Source organism: Bombus affinis, chromosome 10, assembly GCF_024516045.1.
Source record: "Bombus affinis isolate iyBomAffi1 chromosome 10, iyBomAffi1.2, whole genome shotgun sequence".
Taxonomy (NCBI): domain Eukaryota; kingdom Metazoa; phylum Arthropoda; class Insecta; order Hymenoptera; family Apidae; genus Bombus; species Bombus affinis.
In genome coordinates, this window is record NC_066353.1 from 5,164,665 (window position 1) to 5,182,137 (window position 17,473).

Consider the following 17,473-nt stretch of genomic DNA (forward strand, 5'->3'; position numbering starts at 1 on the left):
ATAGATCGGGATTTTGCCGGGCATAGTTCGAAGGTTTAATCATCAGTTGCAATTACCTTCGTCAAACGTTCCGGGACTCGTTGCTGTTAACGAAACAGTGTCATTGTCTACACAACGCTGCATCAGTAACGGTATATACACCCTCAGGCATCTGATGAAGCTGGCTGCACCGTCGAAAGAAGAGGATATTATTCCAGGAAAAAGAGTTACACATATAGAGTTCAAAAAATGAGAGACAATATACAAGTCTGAATTGTGAAAGGCTCAAGGATATTATTGATAACCTGAGGCCGTGTCTCTGTATTCTAGACGCAGATGTCTCGAATTGTATATCAATAAATCATCGCCGATGACAACTAGAGCTTCTTGTCGTATTAATTTTTATATCTACTTTCTGTATAGTAAAACTCCGTTTATGTAAATTTGTTGATTGATTAACTGATCCTCCTAAACATTTAATACTTTTCCTTTATACAATAGGTGTCGATATTCAAATAGGTTCAATAGCAGTAAGTTCAAGCTTATTTAAAATTTAATTAACAGAAATTCATTTAGTCAAACACTGATCTTTTGTTCGAGTAACTGGAATTTGTACTCTAGTTCTACTCCAGTTCTATATATTTCTTTTTCAATAATAGTCTTAATGTCAATCTTCACTACAGTATCATAGAAATAACATATCAACCCATCAAGCTTATAAGACACTTCTTTTCTTTCGTATGTAATCAAACCATTCACAGTAACACGTCACTGTAATTGTTTAGATAATTCAATGTAAAAATAAATTCACAGAATTGCAGAAATTCGGAAGATTTCGATATCGTAAGAATCGTAGTGCAAAATGAATAAAAGGTAGTAGTGTGTAGTGGGACAAATGAACGCGGGTAGCTATGCAACAGTTGGATGGTAACGTAGTTCAAACTCGAAAGAGACGAACGAGCATTCGCGATCTCTCGACTACGAGTGATTTTGTTGCGGCGCGACACATAGCACTGCATTAGATTTCTATTCAATCATGCAATTACGTTAAATTACAGACTGTCGATTACATCCATTTCCATTAGATTTAAGCGTAGTTTTAGATTTAAGTTCTAGTGACATGAGAATCCTTTGTGTCTGCGGTGCATTGTACCACGTGAAGACCTTTCCGTTTTGGTCCTTTTATTGTGGGTAACTCGCATTTCTGCTTACAACAAAGCGCCGCGCCATGACTTTACAGAAAACTCTAGCTCACAAAAAGTCGTTCCTACTGTTTCTTATATTTTTATTTCGAGACCTGGTTTTAGAATGGTGAAGAGGAACGTGAAGAGCAGCTGATAAATCCGTTGCGTGGGCGTGATGTCTATTAGCGTTGACTAGTCGGGAGTATTGCAAAATAAACTTAGCTGGACGATGCATCATGATCGATTCTAAAAGTTCAAGAGGATTGACGAAGAGGCATGGATAAAATGCACAAAAACAATATTCTAAATGCAAACAGTTAGTGTAACATTACATTTATCATTTCTGGAAGAAATTTTTACGATTAGTGAAGATTACAAGCTGTATTTATATGAGTTTTAAATTATAAGTATCAATATCCATATTCACCCATTAATGATGGGACTTTTCTTAACACTTATATGTTTAAAATTGTTATTTATGCTATATATTAATTTTTTACTAAATATGTGTTTTCAGTAAATGTCTTGTAGCTTCTATATACATTTCCAAATTTTGCCAATATAATCGTTATAGTTCTCCCATTACAATGATAATGATATTTGAAAATGCTTTGTATTATATACATAATATACATATATAGTTACGCATAAGAATTTCCTGTGATAAATCTTCAAATATTTTCATGAGCCGTTGTATGTTAACGTGAATACGTCATTAGCTACAAAAACATAAGAACATATATAAATTACATATGAACATCTTTGGAAAGTATTTTTGCGTATCTGCGTTTGAGTCAACGGAGATAAAATATCAATTATTGTTCGAAACAAAAAACTAATACAGATGATTAATGGAAACGAAATATGACAAATCGAGATGAAAGAAAATTGGGAAGGTTTTCTTCCGCAAATTTCGCGTTTTATGAAGTTACGTATCTGAGAATAGTGAACGTGCGGGAAATGCTGAATACCGTTGTTTGCAGCGCGGAATTTCAAGGTAGCGAAATTACATTACACCTTAATAATTCTATAATTGCATTATTCGTTGACGTTGCCGTCCGATTACCCTTGTACGTGACAAACATAAAATATAAAAATGATTCCGAAGCGTATAAAAATATCGCCAAAAGCGATAATTCTTGAAACTCTTACATGTTTTCTGCGGATGAACAAATTTAAGTGAAAACTTTTCAATGATACGTATGTGAAGGATATTAAAAAAAGTGCGTATCTAATTAACCAAGGAGAAAGATGTATTTGTTATGCATTATCGTGAAAGTAAATGCAATCGCTTTGGAGAAAAAAGAATGAAACAAAAGTTTTAAATAATCAAAGAAAATTATATGTGCAAGCTAAAATTCAATTAATCTAGAAAACTTTTCATGATTATACCACTTACGAAGTGAAATCTTATGCATTATATAATTTACTAAGTATCAAAAAATTGTATTCAATACGATTGTGAATCAATGCATCTGATTGGATTAATAAATCAATGATATGAAAGAAAATGAGTCGATTATGAAATTAAAAGATCCATAAAAGTATATTATTGTTTTGCTTTATTCATATAGAAAGGAAAGAAAATCATTTTCTTATAACATTTTCTATTTATCGGAAGTTTGCGTTGGCAATCGTGATTTAATCGTATAGCGCTATACGACAAGGTGATAAACTAAAATAAACTTTGAGACGCTTCGATCGGCAATATAAAAAAAGGTTCTTTGATGGAGGAGACCTTGATAGGTAGGATCTGAAATCGACTAACAATAAGGCATTGTCGCATAATTTTTCTGCACGAATCGCCACATTGTCCGCCCTAGATAGCATTTGCAACGCGAGTTTAAGAATAACTGTCGTAACCTTCAAAAGCGGTAAGGTTAAAGCGTACAATGCAAAACAGCAATTTCTGCAATATAAGTACCGCGAGAACGCTTAATGTTAAATTGCTCGATCAAAATTTCTACCACGTCCAATCGTCATAATTACTCGACCCAATTCTTCTGTGGCGATGAACGCATCACAGATAAAAAAAATAATAAATAAACTCCGAGCGTCAACTAAATGTCAACATTGATACATATTATGTGAATGAAAATGCTTTGTTATAATATTTGCCTAGAGATATAATATAAAACGTGGCGAATATATTGAAGATGTTTAGTAAGTGGATTTTTACGTTTGAGCGTTTCTCGACAAAATATATTTTGTCTTTTGTTTGAGTGTACTCGGCAAAAAAATAGAGTCTATTGTTAACCCAATTTACAGACCTCGAAGCGTTCTGTTTACTGTACTATTCATTCTAGAACAGAGTCCTTTCCGTCAAAGCGTTTCTTGAAGAGCAGTCAAATATCGATGACTCGTAATGTACAAGTGTCATATGATATAAAGTCGTATAAAAGCATGAAGTAAATAGTTTGCGAAAAATACTGCTACTGCGCCTTTTTCAATAACAGGTATGCTTGAATAAGAATGAGCAGTGAATACCTTGCACTCTTATTTAAATTTCTTAACAGAAACATAAATTATGTTCCTCGTCTTTTATATCGCAATGTTAAGGAGTGAACAACTTCAAATCGTGAAAGGGAAGTTTACACAGCGCTTAGGCTGTCAGAGACGATATGAAATCATACAAAGAGTATCAAAGTATAAAGTCCTGTTTCCTTCAAGGACTTAAAAAATAATTTACGAAAAAATAAATTGAAAGAGAAAATATTTAACGAAGCAGTAAACTATTCAGTTATTTAATTATAAAAAAAGTACATGTAATTCTCTAAAAGAGGAAATCGAAACAACAACTCAAAACAACGCAAACATATTAGAAGAAACGATTATTAATGCCTGTGTCATATCGTTGCTAAGTGACATCATCGAGATAAAACAAAGCAATGTGCCATACAAAAACATGAATTTACATGTATGAATGAGTGTTCAATTAATCACAATGCGGAAAAAAAGACTATTGATCTGATCATCTACATTGTCCAAGGAAAAGAAGAAAGCATTATAGAGAACGCAGAGGTTGTCCAAATGCACACTGTTCCCTCGAACCGAAGAGGTAGGACCACTGATATGTAAATACGTACATACTATCCACATGAGATCCTGCGAAACCGCGTGAAGTAACTTCATCGCAGCCATATTGAGACTTTAGTATGTGGCGACACTAACGTTCGACTGGTCAACTTCTTTCTCGTGTACTTCCCTTCAACCACGAATCGCCTCTTATCCATTAGTGATCCAAAGTGTTGAGTGCTGCGAGGTTTAAGGAGAGTAAGTATGTACGTATCCATAGCGTACATATCAGTGGACAGGATAGCTATAGTTTTGTATAGTGGCGACATCTACGAGGGGGAGCGAAGCACGATTGCCTGGTGTTGCTGGCAGTTCGCAGGCGCATTTCCCGGTGCATTCTCTCATTTCAGGCCCGAGCGAGGAGCGTCGCGTTGTCGTGTCATTCCTTCCCCGTAATCCATCGACGATAGATACCGTTCCTTTTCGCTCCACATATTCTTTCTCGTCCTTCTTCGTTGTTACTAGCGAGTATTCTTGCGTTGTCGCCGCGAAAGCGGCGATTAAACAAATTTCTCGGGACGACAGTAATAGGCTTTGTTAATATCCTCCTTGTCTGTCTTTCTTTCTTCTTTCTCTGTCCGACGTATAAATACTTCCTATCCGCTGACTCCAACATTCCACTACTACGCTAAGCAGCCACTATTCCTCGGTTCTCCTCTCCCCACTCTTCTCCATGCTTATTCAACTCCCGGCATCCGTTGATTCCCCTTCCGTCCCCTGACCGATAAACGTACCACTGTCACGGCCGAAGAAAGAAGAGGTCGGGATCCGAAGTATACCAGCTGTTTCGCGCGTCGTACGTTTTCTTCTTGCACACGATCTTCTTTCCCCACGTCTTCTGTGATTACGGTCGGCACGGATTACGTCGATCATGTCACTGATCGCCAACTGTTTTCGACGGCTCACCGAGACACCGACTAAGAACGAGGTAAACAAAGAATCGCACCCGATCCGCGCGTCCCGAACGAAGCATGCATGAGCTTTATTCGCCGGTTGCGCACGCTAGTGATATTTCTATTCTTTTCTTCTCCCCTGCTTGTAACGTACGAAGGGGATAACGCATCCAGCGTTAATCATTGGAACGTGCTCTCTTTATTTTTCAACAATTTGTTCATGATATTGTATCGCGTTTACATGTAGCGATATCGTGTATTGGAATAATAAATGAAGGCAACTTTTGTAATAGAAGAGTATTGATGTTTCCAGTTGTTTAACGTTGTCCTTCTTTAAGACAAATGAAAATAATTTGTGTGTATTTATCAAACGTATTAAATATATACGTCTTATGAAAATATTAATCAATCGCGTCAAAGAATTAACAAAATACAAGTATGCAGCTATACTGATTAAGTTCATTGATCGTGTTAATCCATGAAATTCCCTTTTTGTACTGACACGGCTTGAACACTTGTTCGTAACCAGAAGATTGTACATAAAGAGTACATTAGCAGGAAATAATGAGATCATTGGTTAGTCGAACGTTTCCGTGTTTTCGTATACGTATAGATAAGTTATGCGTGGGCGGGTAGTAGCAAGATGCGTCCAGCCAGTAGAACTTCCGACTTTCGATTCTATTTGCATTACCGAGTGACCGCGATTAGAGGTCGCCAATGTAGGTCACTGGAAGAAACTGTGACACGCGCGCTTCTGCAGCCATGACCCTGAACGAGATCGGCCCAATTGCACATCCGGTGATCACAATCCTCGATGCCGTTCGTTATCCTCCGTTATTTAGGCGTTATCCCCGATTAAGAGATGAAGCTCCATCTCATTTGCATATTTTCCTGCATGATTCCGCAAAAGACGCGGTTTAGTCTCTGCTCGATTAATCAGAAGCTAACTTTCTTTTGCCAGCTAGAAACAGTAGGAGATACATTTGTTGAAAGTCAGCTAATTTCTCGAATTTGTATTTCAATCTGAAGGAGTCGTTTGAGAATTTAAATTAATCGAGTCGAATAAATAGTTTTGTTAAACGAATGAAATCGAATTTAAATACTTGTCGCTAGTGCTCGTACATATAGTTTTTCTAAAATTTTATGAATTTCTTTTTAACCTCGGCATGAATGTACTAGAGAATAGAAAAAAATTTTCATCCCGTTTTACCGATTATTTTCCAGTTCAAAGGTTACAAGGTCACCGATGTAAACCGCGTGCGAAAAATCGGTGTTGCCTGCAGGAGCCTTCATGAGCTGAAGCGGAAAGCGTGCGCAAAGCTGAACGTGAGTATCCCTATGTGATTAACGCTCGCGGCGTTTATTTAATCGACCGATGGTACGATTCAAACGAGGAGAAAAAGAGAAAGAGAGAGAGAGAGAGAGAAAGAGAGAGAGAGAGAGAGATAATAACGAATAAAAGGGAGTAAGGGAGACGGGTAGGACGGAACGTTATCAAGTGGTTCGCTCGCGTTGCACGAAAATCGTTCCGCGATTCCATATCGTTTTTACATGACATGACAAAAGTTTTTGGTTGAAATTAGGTCATAAAAGCCTTGCAGCTGATCCATAATACGCTCCTAGAAAATTGTAACGCCCGGCTATTCTATCTCATGCAATCGGTATTTCGTTACAAGTGCGCCAAAAACAGGCCAACCCTGTTCAATCTGTGAAATTACTGAAAAACAGCGCGGCACGTGTCATATATGAAATCTCTATATTTATCGGCGCCTTTTCATTCAATTTGTTATATGAATTATTTAAATATTTCCTTAACACTGAATAACTAAAAATAAACGAAATGCTAATATCGCGGTAAAACGTGATAACTAAAAAACGTAAAACGTGATTCTGGTACAATTCATCAACGCGATTAAGTTATGTAAAATCTGATCCCCGCTTTCGAACATGGAGAATCCATATAGAGAATCGTAACGGGCACACTAAAAGCCTGCGATAGTATAACTTCGTCGATGGATCAAATACTTTAATATACGATATAAAAGTGTAAGTGTGAACAGTGTTATATAACAGTCAACCTAGTTATTCCACTTCCTTTAAAAAGAAGACTGGGTTTCAGATAGAGCGTTACGGAAGTGGGTAGGCACGTGCGAATAATTAGTCGCGAAGATATAGGGCGGAGAGAATTAGTATTTACATGGCACGTGTCGCTTGCCAGCGAGTCATGTATAGGTTAATCCAATTGTGGGACGACCTTGGGACCGAAGCACATTGGTCTGCAGCGTGTAGCTCTATCGAACCAGCCCGGCCACGGGCAAGGGGCAGCCCGTCAATGTCAAGGTCGACCGTCTGCTGGATAGTTGAGTACCGATGGCCATTTCTTTCATCGGAACCAAGATCTTTCGATTCTTTGCCGTGACGCGCACGCGGATGCGACTATTTGCTGTTTGCCAGCTTCCGGCCAACAAATTTTAACAGTTGTAACTAGTGCAAAAGTGTGATTCCGAAAGAATTGATTTCGGCGATGCGCGCCACCGTGAAACAGGACGCGTTCATGGTGCGGCGCCGCTTCATTCGTAGTAATTGGGGCAGCCTTACGCCTCTTCTCTTGCGTAAAAAGAACTAATGGGGGACAATGTTATGCGGTTCGGTTAAAGGTTAACTGTCTGTGACTATGTTTCCTCAGTATCTATGGATCAGTGTTCACTCGAATGCGTTACTACAGCTTTGCCTATTACATGTCGACGAACGTAACGGTTACGATGGGAGACATGAGATTCATTGAATACAAATATGAGCAATATTATCATTCGTAGCGTTGGAAAATATACTGGTAATTACTGTTTTTTTTTTATTTAATGAAGGACAATAACATGATCCAATTACTTTGTAAATATCATTCTAAAATAATTGTTTAAAATTACAACGAAGAATCATCCTTTCTGTTTGAGAGATACTTGACAATTTAACAAAGTTAAAGTTTCCTAACAGTTTTTACATGTTTTCATTTTCATGTACTTTACGCTTTGATTAAACATTATACGATAGATTAGAGAAACTTTCGAAAACGTAATATGTCATCGTATTTCAAACGTACGATACCACTCTATTGGGAAATACAAATGAATTTATACCTCCACAACGTAACTCGATGTGAAATGAATGAAACAGAAAATGAATTAGCATCGATGAATCCTTCGTGTTTTAGATAACAAACGATCCTGAAGAAATCAACATCTACCTACTTGATGGCTCGTTGATCGACGAGGAAGAATATTTTTCTACGTTAAAACCTCAGACGACGTTGATCCTTCAGAAGCCGGGCGAAAAAGTATTAACCGGTTAGTGCCGTTAATTTTCTTCCTACACTCGTTTATATCTTGACAATAGAAGGGCAAGATGAATAGGAAACCTAGAAATGCGATAAACGAAGTTTAAAAATGCATCCTCTGCTTACAGATGCGGATCTTCTATACGACATCTTGAGACGTGTTAACATCGATTTTCTAATTGCCGGCGAGAAAGCATCTGAGTTCCTTACGGAAAACTTTAAAGCGAAAGTAGCCGTCCTATATAACGCACTGAACAAGGACGATTCGAAAACAGCGTTCAGTAGCAGGGACGAACATCCGGAGTGGTTTCATGGATTGGAGACTAACTGTACAAGTAAAGTAAGTTCTCTTTTCTGCAAAAGTATTTTTACGCTTCGCTCCCTTTCGAAGGGTCCACTTTCTCTTTTATGGCGTGTCTCTTCTTACCATGCTAAAAATATCCACAAAGAAAAATTGGGTTCTCTATATAAGGCGCGATACTTAAGAATTTATCTATACTCTGACTGTTTTGTTTGACGGTGAGAACATTTCTGATCTTTTCAATCAGTTTATGTACTGAAATATTTTGAAAGATACAAATTGTATCTTTTTCATTTAAAAGTTGTCCTTGAAATTTATGTGTCAGGGTAATGGATGGTAGATGAGAAGGTAAAAAGAATCAATATGGATACGAACTATCCTACCATGCACATCCTTAGAGAAATTTTTTTCCATAGATACCATTCAGGACGCGATTAAAGATAAGTCAGCCTCGAACGTATAACAAGTCGCTCTAGCTCGACATAATCTCATGTAATAAAACGAGAGGGAGTTTATCCCTTGATGTTCGAGTTAATTAACGTTACGGCACTTGCATTCCAACAGATTGTCATTTATCACGCACAAAGTTTCACGAAGAAATCATGCGACTCTTGATCTAACGATTACACTAATAATTAATTAATTGGTTATGTATCCGTTGTGCGATGTTCGCGTGAAAGTTTCATTTTTACGGCTCATCTGTTGAATTGCGTAATTCTTTCGTAGAGGATACTAGTGCGTTAGATAAAAAAAATAATAAACTTGCGCTGACTACAATACACGGAATCATATATACATACATACATATTACGGAATCCTATTCCTCGCAAATCCCACACCTAATCCTCGGCCACGTCGATATATTTATGCTGTTAGGATCCAATATCTCCTATATCTACGGTACAGATTTCCTCGACAGCTTTACTGATGAAACATGCCTTCGTCCTTATTACACCTCTTTTCTTTCAATTGATGTGAAATTTCATATACAAAGTTATTATTGTTTGGGATTTTGGATGGCCGTCTGTTTATGGTTCGGACAGCACCTCTCCCTTCTTTGAGAAATTCTGAATTGCCTGCCTCCCCGAGCTGTAAACCTGATGACTCAGAGATTCAATATGTTGCGAATTATCAACTAAAGAGTGACTGGTCCGGTCCAACCGATCGGTCGATATCGCGAAACTTGAATGAATTAACGCTCATGTGGAGAAGGTTTAATGTATTGAATGTTAGTGTAATTTGGCATTTTATTTGCACTTGTTGTATACAAGCAAAGTTTAATGTTCTAAACACGACAGTTGTGAGATCTTGTTGAGACTTAAGTATTTCACCCGCATGGTACGACTCGCTGTTTATGACTGTCCTACTATGTTGTTGATAATCCCTCCGTCCATCATGCCTTCCCGGCATGGGAACTTCCCGGGGGTTTTCCCTGGGTTACCTGTACTCTCGGGTGTGCATATGACCCTGGTATTGCCTGGGGTTTCCCTAACTATTAAGTCGTCGGGTTTACAGCTCGGAGAAGACAGGTAATTCGAAATTTCCCAAAAGAGGGAGAGGTACTATCCGAGCCATAAACGGGCAGCCACTCAAAATCCCGAACAATTATATTATTATACGTTTGCGATATGCAGATTATCGAAATGATCTTCGTTGATTCATTCTTCATTTGTTTTAATACCGATAAGTTATGTTTCATGATTATTTTATGAAGACAGTAGATTACGAACTGGATCAGTTGAAATTACTTTCGGTGGTGGACTTGCACATATAATTGGGCTTCCATTGTACGTTATGATACGCAATAACGAACCATTATGTTGACGATTTATCGAAAACAATAGATTTGCCCTGCTTTGATTACAGAGCAATTATAATCACAATATGGCAATATCAGTGTATACTGATCCATTTTGATTGTCCACGGCGACGGTTGTCATTTAGTTCACCGGAGTTCCTCTCACAACCAAATAAGCTTTTCTATCTAACGGAATGCGCGCCATGTTATTCGATTACGTTCGATTGAATTAATGCATCGACTAACGAAATTAATGGTTTTACAGGAAGCGTACTTGCATCGTAGATGTCAAGATAGAATACGAGGCTATCTCTATAAAATGATCGATCAAATCAAATCATCGGACGTATTCACGAAGGATCCCCGAGCCAGAAAGCAACTATTGTACGCCATAGCGTTCTTTAAGATGCAGCTGAAAGAGGACCACTATTTTGGCTACTATTTCGATAGGAGCCGAGCAAAATCCGAAGCGTTGGAGGGTGCAGACGAGCTTGATTCGTCATCCTGTTACGATCATTGTCCCTGTAGATTGAAATGGTTGGACGATAGTACGTACTTCAGATTGTTTGGAGCGATGGAACAGTTCGATGATACCGATGGTGTAAAAAGGAGGAACGAAAGAAGCTCGGACACAAAGACTGAAGAGGAAGAGGCAGAGGAGAACTGTCCTTACAAGATTAGAAGGAAAGCGAAGAAAGCGTGTATCGCGTTGTGCGATCACACGGGCGAATTTAGGTGCTACGGTATGTGGAACGAGGATAAATGTTCTTACGCGGATAAGCACAAGATCAATCCTTATAGATCGAAGGAAGAACTTGTTTTATTCTCTACATGGAATTTTGATCACAAGTAAGTTATACTTATGATCTGTTATAACGAATTATTACTATGTTTGTTGACCGTATAGTGAATGTTTCAGAGATCATGGTTTAGTTAATTGAAATTATTATTATCATAAGTAGTTGAATTTCATGATGGTGTTCAAATCATTTTGTATAATACAGTCTCAAATTGGCACGTACTATTTTAAAAAATAATAAAAACATGATTTGTAGGATCGAGAGGTCCAGGTCTCTAATCCCATCGCTCCTGAAATTAGCGTCCCAGGGTAATACCAACGAGTCAGATCTCATTGAAATTTACGACAATCTGTTTACGATGAAGAACTTGAGGCTGGTCCACATCGTATGCCACGATAAAAGCTCGCACAAATAATTAGTTGTTATCGTGTGGAAGAACTATAGAAGATTTCAGCAACACGGGAAATCGCTATCAAAGATACGTAACACGTAGAAATAACCTCTGAATGTAAATGTAACTCTTCGTATGAAAAGCATACTTAATTGTAAATTGTTGTTGATAGATGATTTAAAATTTCAAAGTTTATCATTTGTTATATACGATTTCGATTCCGTTGCGCCACGAAGCAACAAAGCAATATTGATCACGAGATCGAGAAATCTTTTCTTTCTATGGTAGACTAAAATACTTTGCTATATTACAATTTTCTATTATCTATCATGAAACACCATGCACACCAAAATTTGTTCGATAGAAACACTGTCGAAAAATACCGAGATAAGAATTTCTACCTTGCAACGACGAATAAATATATGTGTATGTATATCTTGCGCACAATTTCTGTCTCAATCGGTAAAGTAGAAACCGATCACGTCGATAATTTAAATACAAAGTCCCGGAGAGTAACAGATCGATATAATCAAATTAGTGCATCGTTGACGCGAAAACTTTTTTATCACATTTTTAAGACGTCTTTACGTACTAACGACTACTATAAACTTTCTACCGACATTTTGCTGAACAAGTGCAACGGAACGGCGGTGTTTCTCCTTTATCACGAATCTGAGTTCCTAACATGGGAACATCTCAATATATTATACAGGGTTGGGCGCAACGGAATCGTTGATTAAAAAGGACTTATTACGGCGAGTCAAAGAGATTCGTTTAAAGGACTGTTAATTGTCTTGCTGAAATTGCAACAAAGGGGCTGTCCGAGGATGACCTAACTTTGGGCTGCATTTGGAGATTATCTTTAAAAAAATGTACTCCGTAAGATCGAGTATCTTTCGGATATTTTTGATTCGACTGGTTCACCGAAGGCAAAACCAAAGTTCTGATACTGATATATATACATATATTATATAAATATATAAATATATACATATTCATTACTGAATTTAGAGAATACATATACATATATATTTATTTATTTATTATGGGCGCGTGTGCAGAATGATGAAATTGTGTCTCATTGGGATTTAATATTTAAAAGTTAGATAATGTTGAAATATTGAATAGTAAATGCAAAAAATTATATAATTAATATTATTATATTAATTATTAATATTATATATACTATATTATTATAATATTATATTTTTATTATAATATTATTATATTAATTATTAATATTATATATACTATATATAACAATTATATAATTAAAAATAGTAAATGCATTAAGACATGCGAAATTTAATTGAGTTTAATTGAGTAAATAAATACTCTAGATCTCATAATGATCTACGGAAGTGTTAATGCATGACATTCTCAATATTTCATTTGGCAATTTAAATATTGTCTGATCATATTCGACTCATCCTGCACTCGTGACATATAGATAAATATACATATATATAAAGATATACATATACTATATTTAGATATATACACAGAAGAAATTATAAAATGTTTTAGAGATTTGTGCGGTATATGTAAAACGGTGCCGCTTCCGGCACAGAAATATCTAATGGGAGGACCTGATTCGAATTACATCTTTTTGATAATTCTTCTTTTGATATGATTTCGGTCGGACTTTGTTGGTTTCGTCGCGACTTCTCTCTTGGGACTAATCGCTACGAAACGAACCATTGTCGATTCAACTAACTTTTTATAAAATCTGAATTACTATCGACGACGATCACGACGACCAGAGATAACGAGAGAGATAATGAGAACCATTGGCAATTTAGTAAATTTATTTGTGTATCGAGCGCCGTGTATGAGTATCGAACATTACATTACAGTCTCGAACAGCTTAGAACATTCATAATTATTTGATACAGTTTTTTGGTCACCTTGATGCAACGTATATTGTAATAAATAGACTGCGGATATTTATGCATTTATGCCAAACATAACGAAGCAAAAATGTACAGAACGTACGTAAATGCAAATATATACAAAATGTTCAAAGTACGATACTCGTTATAATATCCAGTAAATGAAACAAATCACTATTTAGAATCCATTTCTTCTGTTTATGTTCATAAGAATATGAATTTTCATAAAATTTCGCAGTCTAGTAACGAAGCACATGCCACGGGGGTGTTTCGCAGCCTCAATGATTGGTGTCCCGTGCTTGAAATAGTACGCGCTATTATGTATAACAGATCATTGTGTTTCGACCAATTAAAAATTTGCGTCGCTATTATTCAGAAATTTCCTTTGTATCGAAGGCACTGGCACTTTTCCTGTTTAAGAGCAGAAATTTGCGAAATTGTCGGGAATCGATCGAAGGATGGCGTTTCGAGGATGTGGCAATATCGTTTGTCGATGTACGCTGCACGCAAAATCCCAGCTTTATCGTCAGAGGAATTCATTTGAAAAGGTGTTTACTAGCGACATACCATCGGTAAAGCACCTTGAATTAACGTGCGGTTTATTGATTTCGTATATCTCTCGAAATTGTTTTAATCGATCAAGATTAGTAGCCAGCTATCTTAAAATTGATATGTAATCAAAGTCGTTATGCTGTTTCGAACGAGAAAACAAGAACAAGATGAAAGGTTGTGCAAGAACGGTTATGAATCACGATGAAGAAAAATGAAATTCACTCGTATATCAAGGAGTAATCGCCAGTTGTCGTGATGTTTCCTAAACACAAAAGAGAAATAAAGAGAGATTTAAAATTTTTGTGAAAAACATCATGCCGAAAAGGATGACGACGTTGTATCATGATTAAGGATACGCGCAACCAAACAGGAAAGAAACTGCACGAAAATGCGATATTTCCTCGTAGACAATGTATAAACATAGTTATTTTTCAATGTAAAGCGACTGTATAGCTCTATTTTAGACAAATGTATATTTTAGGTACGAGAGGACGACAGAGAGGAGAGCAAGAAAGAAACAGAAAGCTGGTTGTTAATTTTTTCGTTCCATTTCCTTTATTCCCCTCATGCTCGTTGCAAGTGATGTGAACAAGAATTAATTGCATTCGGTTAATTACCGGTCGCGTTGAAACGACCGTTGAACTCGTTCGTAACTTCGCAAGCGTAAAATTTTACGATATCGAACCTTCTCGGGAGGAAAAGGTCCGCATCGAATTTCGCGTTAACTCGCGATGCTCGCGATATATTATACAATCGATCCATCGATGGATGAAAAATATTTGGACGCCGGATCCTGATATATTCTAGCCCTGGTAAAATTCCAAATTCGTTTCGAATTCGCAAATGACGAACGCTTCATCGTAACTTCGGTTGTTTTTTCAATTACACTTGCAGAAATTTCCGCGTGGTTGCTAATTAAACGACGCGCTTTTGTCGCACAAAAACAAACGCTCCGCTAGAACTTATATCGGGACGAACGAACGGTTTATTGGAAAAACAATGTAATTTCATTAACCCATGTAAAGACAGTTCCGCGACGTCGTCAGCTCGATTAAATGGAGTGGATTTACTAGTTGTTTTTGTTATAATTTAAATAATGGCGCTCTTTCGTTTTCCATTTTGAATCGGTTATTTCGTTTAAATATATATGCGCGCGCAAATCAATTACCGTTGGTTGATTACGAGCGCAATTAAAAGGGTGATTACAATGTAAGAACCTGCTCGACCTAATGTCATTTAATTTAATTGCGCGTCTGAGGTTGTCGCGTTCTTTCTGTTCCTCTCTACCTTCGTATTCACTGTCAATATTTTCCGGGCTTTTCGGCACTGGCCGCGTTGGAAATTTTTCGCGAGTGGCATAGAAACCTTTATTAACAACGATATTGTTCAAGTTTCGTGAGTCTGTCTTTCTTTGTAATTTGACTGCGTCACTGAAAAAATCTACAACGACTGTTCGTTTCTTAACTTTGTTGTTTAAAAATTGAATTTAATCGACATAAGAATGCTGGCACGTATTGAAAGATTGATCGCTTGATTTTATCTCGCATGATCGTTAGAATAGCCTGCGTTACGAAAGTTATCTCACAAACTCGTTTAAAAATACGCGATAAATAAAGTTGACTTTGAAATAAATATCCTTGACATCTCCATCGATCGAGCCTACCTCTATATACAAATATAGACCAAAGTGTCGGTATTCAACAAACTTTCACGCATTAACTTTCAAAGTGAAATTCCGAAGCTTGTCACATAGCGAATGTACAACGTTTCGATTCATTTCACCTTTCTTCACTAGCACAACCTTTTTCAAAAAGGCACCCGTTTTCACGGCTATCCTCAACCCTTATTAACGCATTTCTCGCATAACAGATCGTAACGTTGGAAAATGTTAAAGCATATGCGAGAAATGGAAATATGATTGTTGTCGACTATAGCGAGTCGGGTCGCGAGCGTTATCGCGAAAATGCGTTCACCGCGTCAGAAGTAACAACAGCCTCGATTAAGGTGGATGGAAAGCAACTAAGAAAGGGTAGAATTCGGTCCGGTTTCTCAGCACCCTCGTTTCTCGTGCACCCTTGCCGATTTTACTGCCGGCACTAATCACTTTCCTGCAAAACTATTTACTGATTTATCGTTTAATTTCACGACGATGATCTCTCGAAGCCTTGGCCGGACACCATGCGTCGTGCCACGCCTCGCCGCGCGATTTACCGCCGCTACTACATGCATAAATCTTTCCAAATTTGAGATCCATTCTTCAAGAAGCGATTGCAGCGTACAGAATGGAAGATGGAGAAATAGAAAAAGAGAGAAAGTAGGATTTTCGTTTCGCTAGGATTAACGATCGAGAGACAAGTAGGACCAACGTGTTGTCTAGTTGTTTGTATATTGTTGCTGAGCACTGAACAAACCGGATTTTATTGTCACGTTAAACGCTAGCCCGATTCATTGGTGCATTTCCGCTGTAATGTGCAATTCGGTCTCGTATAACGGATCGTTACAGAAATACGAACAGCCCATGGGAAGCGAGCTATTTCATGGTATTGATGACGCTGATGAAATTATCGAGAATTCGTAAAATTCGATATCCCAATTTCTCGATATTCAAGGTATTATTATATCTTCGGAAAAAACAAACAAAGACGGAAATCCAATTTTCATGAAACTTATCGGGAAAAGAAGAAAATATTGCGTAAAACGAATTTGATGCTCGAAAATCTGATCATTTGATCAGAATTTTATTTCATTTCTAAATCGCAACACAACTAACGCTTCGGCGATTCGTCCGACAAATCAAATCGGGTTATTATGGATTTTGCAGATTACACACCTTTCGTAAAATGATTCATCGAGTTTATTCGAGTGCACGTTTCTACACTTCGTGCTGTCCAATGAATTTCGCGCCTGTCCAAAAGTACACACGATTCGTCACTCGAAAATGATTCCATACAATAAGTGAATATATCTACCATCGTATAAGCCGCGTATCAGTCGTCTTCGAGTTCTTACCCGTTATTATCGCGCTTGCTACACAAATGCGATACAGATAATGTGTCGCGGTGGACGCTATTCGTAATTGCAACGTCCGACCAATTTCCCAGCACAGCTTGAAATTATAATCGTTTAACACGTATATCTGATTACTATTTTTCTTGTATACCTTTTCTTCTTTTTGCTTTTCATGTTTTTCCCCTGGTTTACGTAGATTAACCTTGGCGATGTTTAATCTGATCCTAGCTTTTATACCGCTTTTTATACAACCTCATATTATGCAACA

General features: G+C 37.3%; 1 protein-coding gene across 1 annotated transcript; it reads left to right on the plus strand.

The window, feature by feature from the left end:
• The first annotated feature begins 4,527 nt into the window (after window positions 1-4,527).
• LOC126921518 (DNA fragmentation factor subunit beta) lies at window positions 4,528-14,732 on the plus strand. The gene is made up of 6 exons (XM_050733191.1): window positions 4,528-5,166; window positions 6,356-6,457; window positions 8,340-8,472; window positions 8,591-8,802; window positions 10,827-11,410; window positions 11,617-14,732. Exons 1-6 carry the CDS (start codon window positions 5,110-5,112, stop codon window positions 11,774-11,776), a joined length of 1,248 nt encoding a protein of 415 aa, XP_050589148.1. The 5' UTR covers window positions 4,528-5,109; the 3' UTR covers window positions 11,777-14,732.
• Window positions 14,733-17,473: the final 2,741 nt, after the last annotated feature.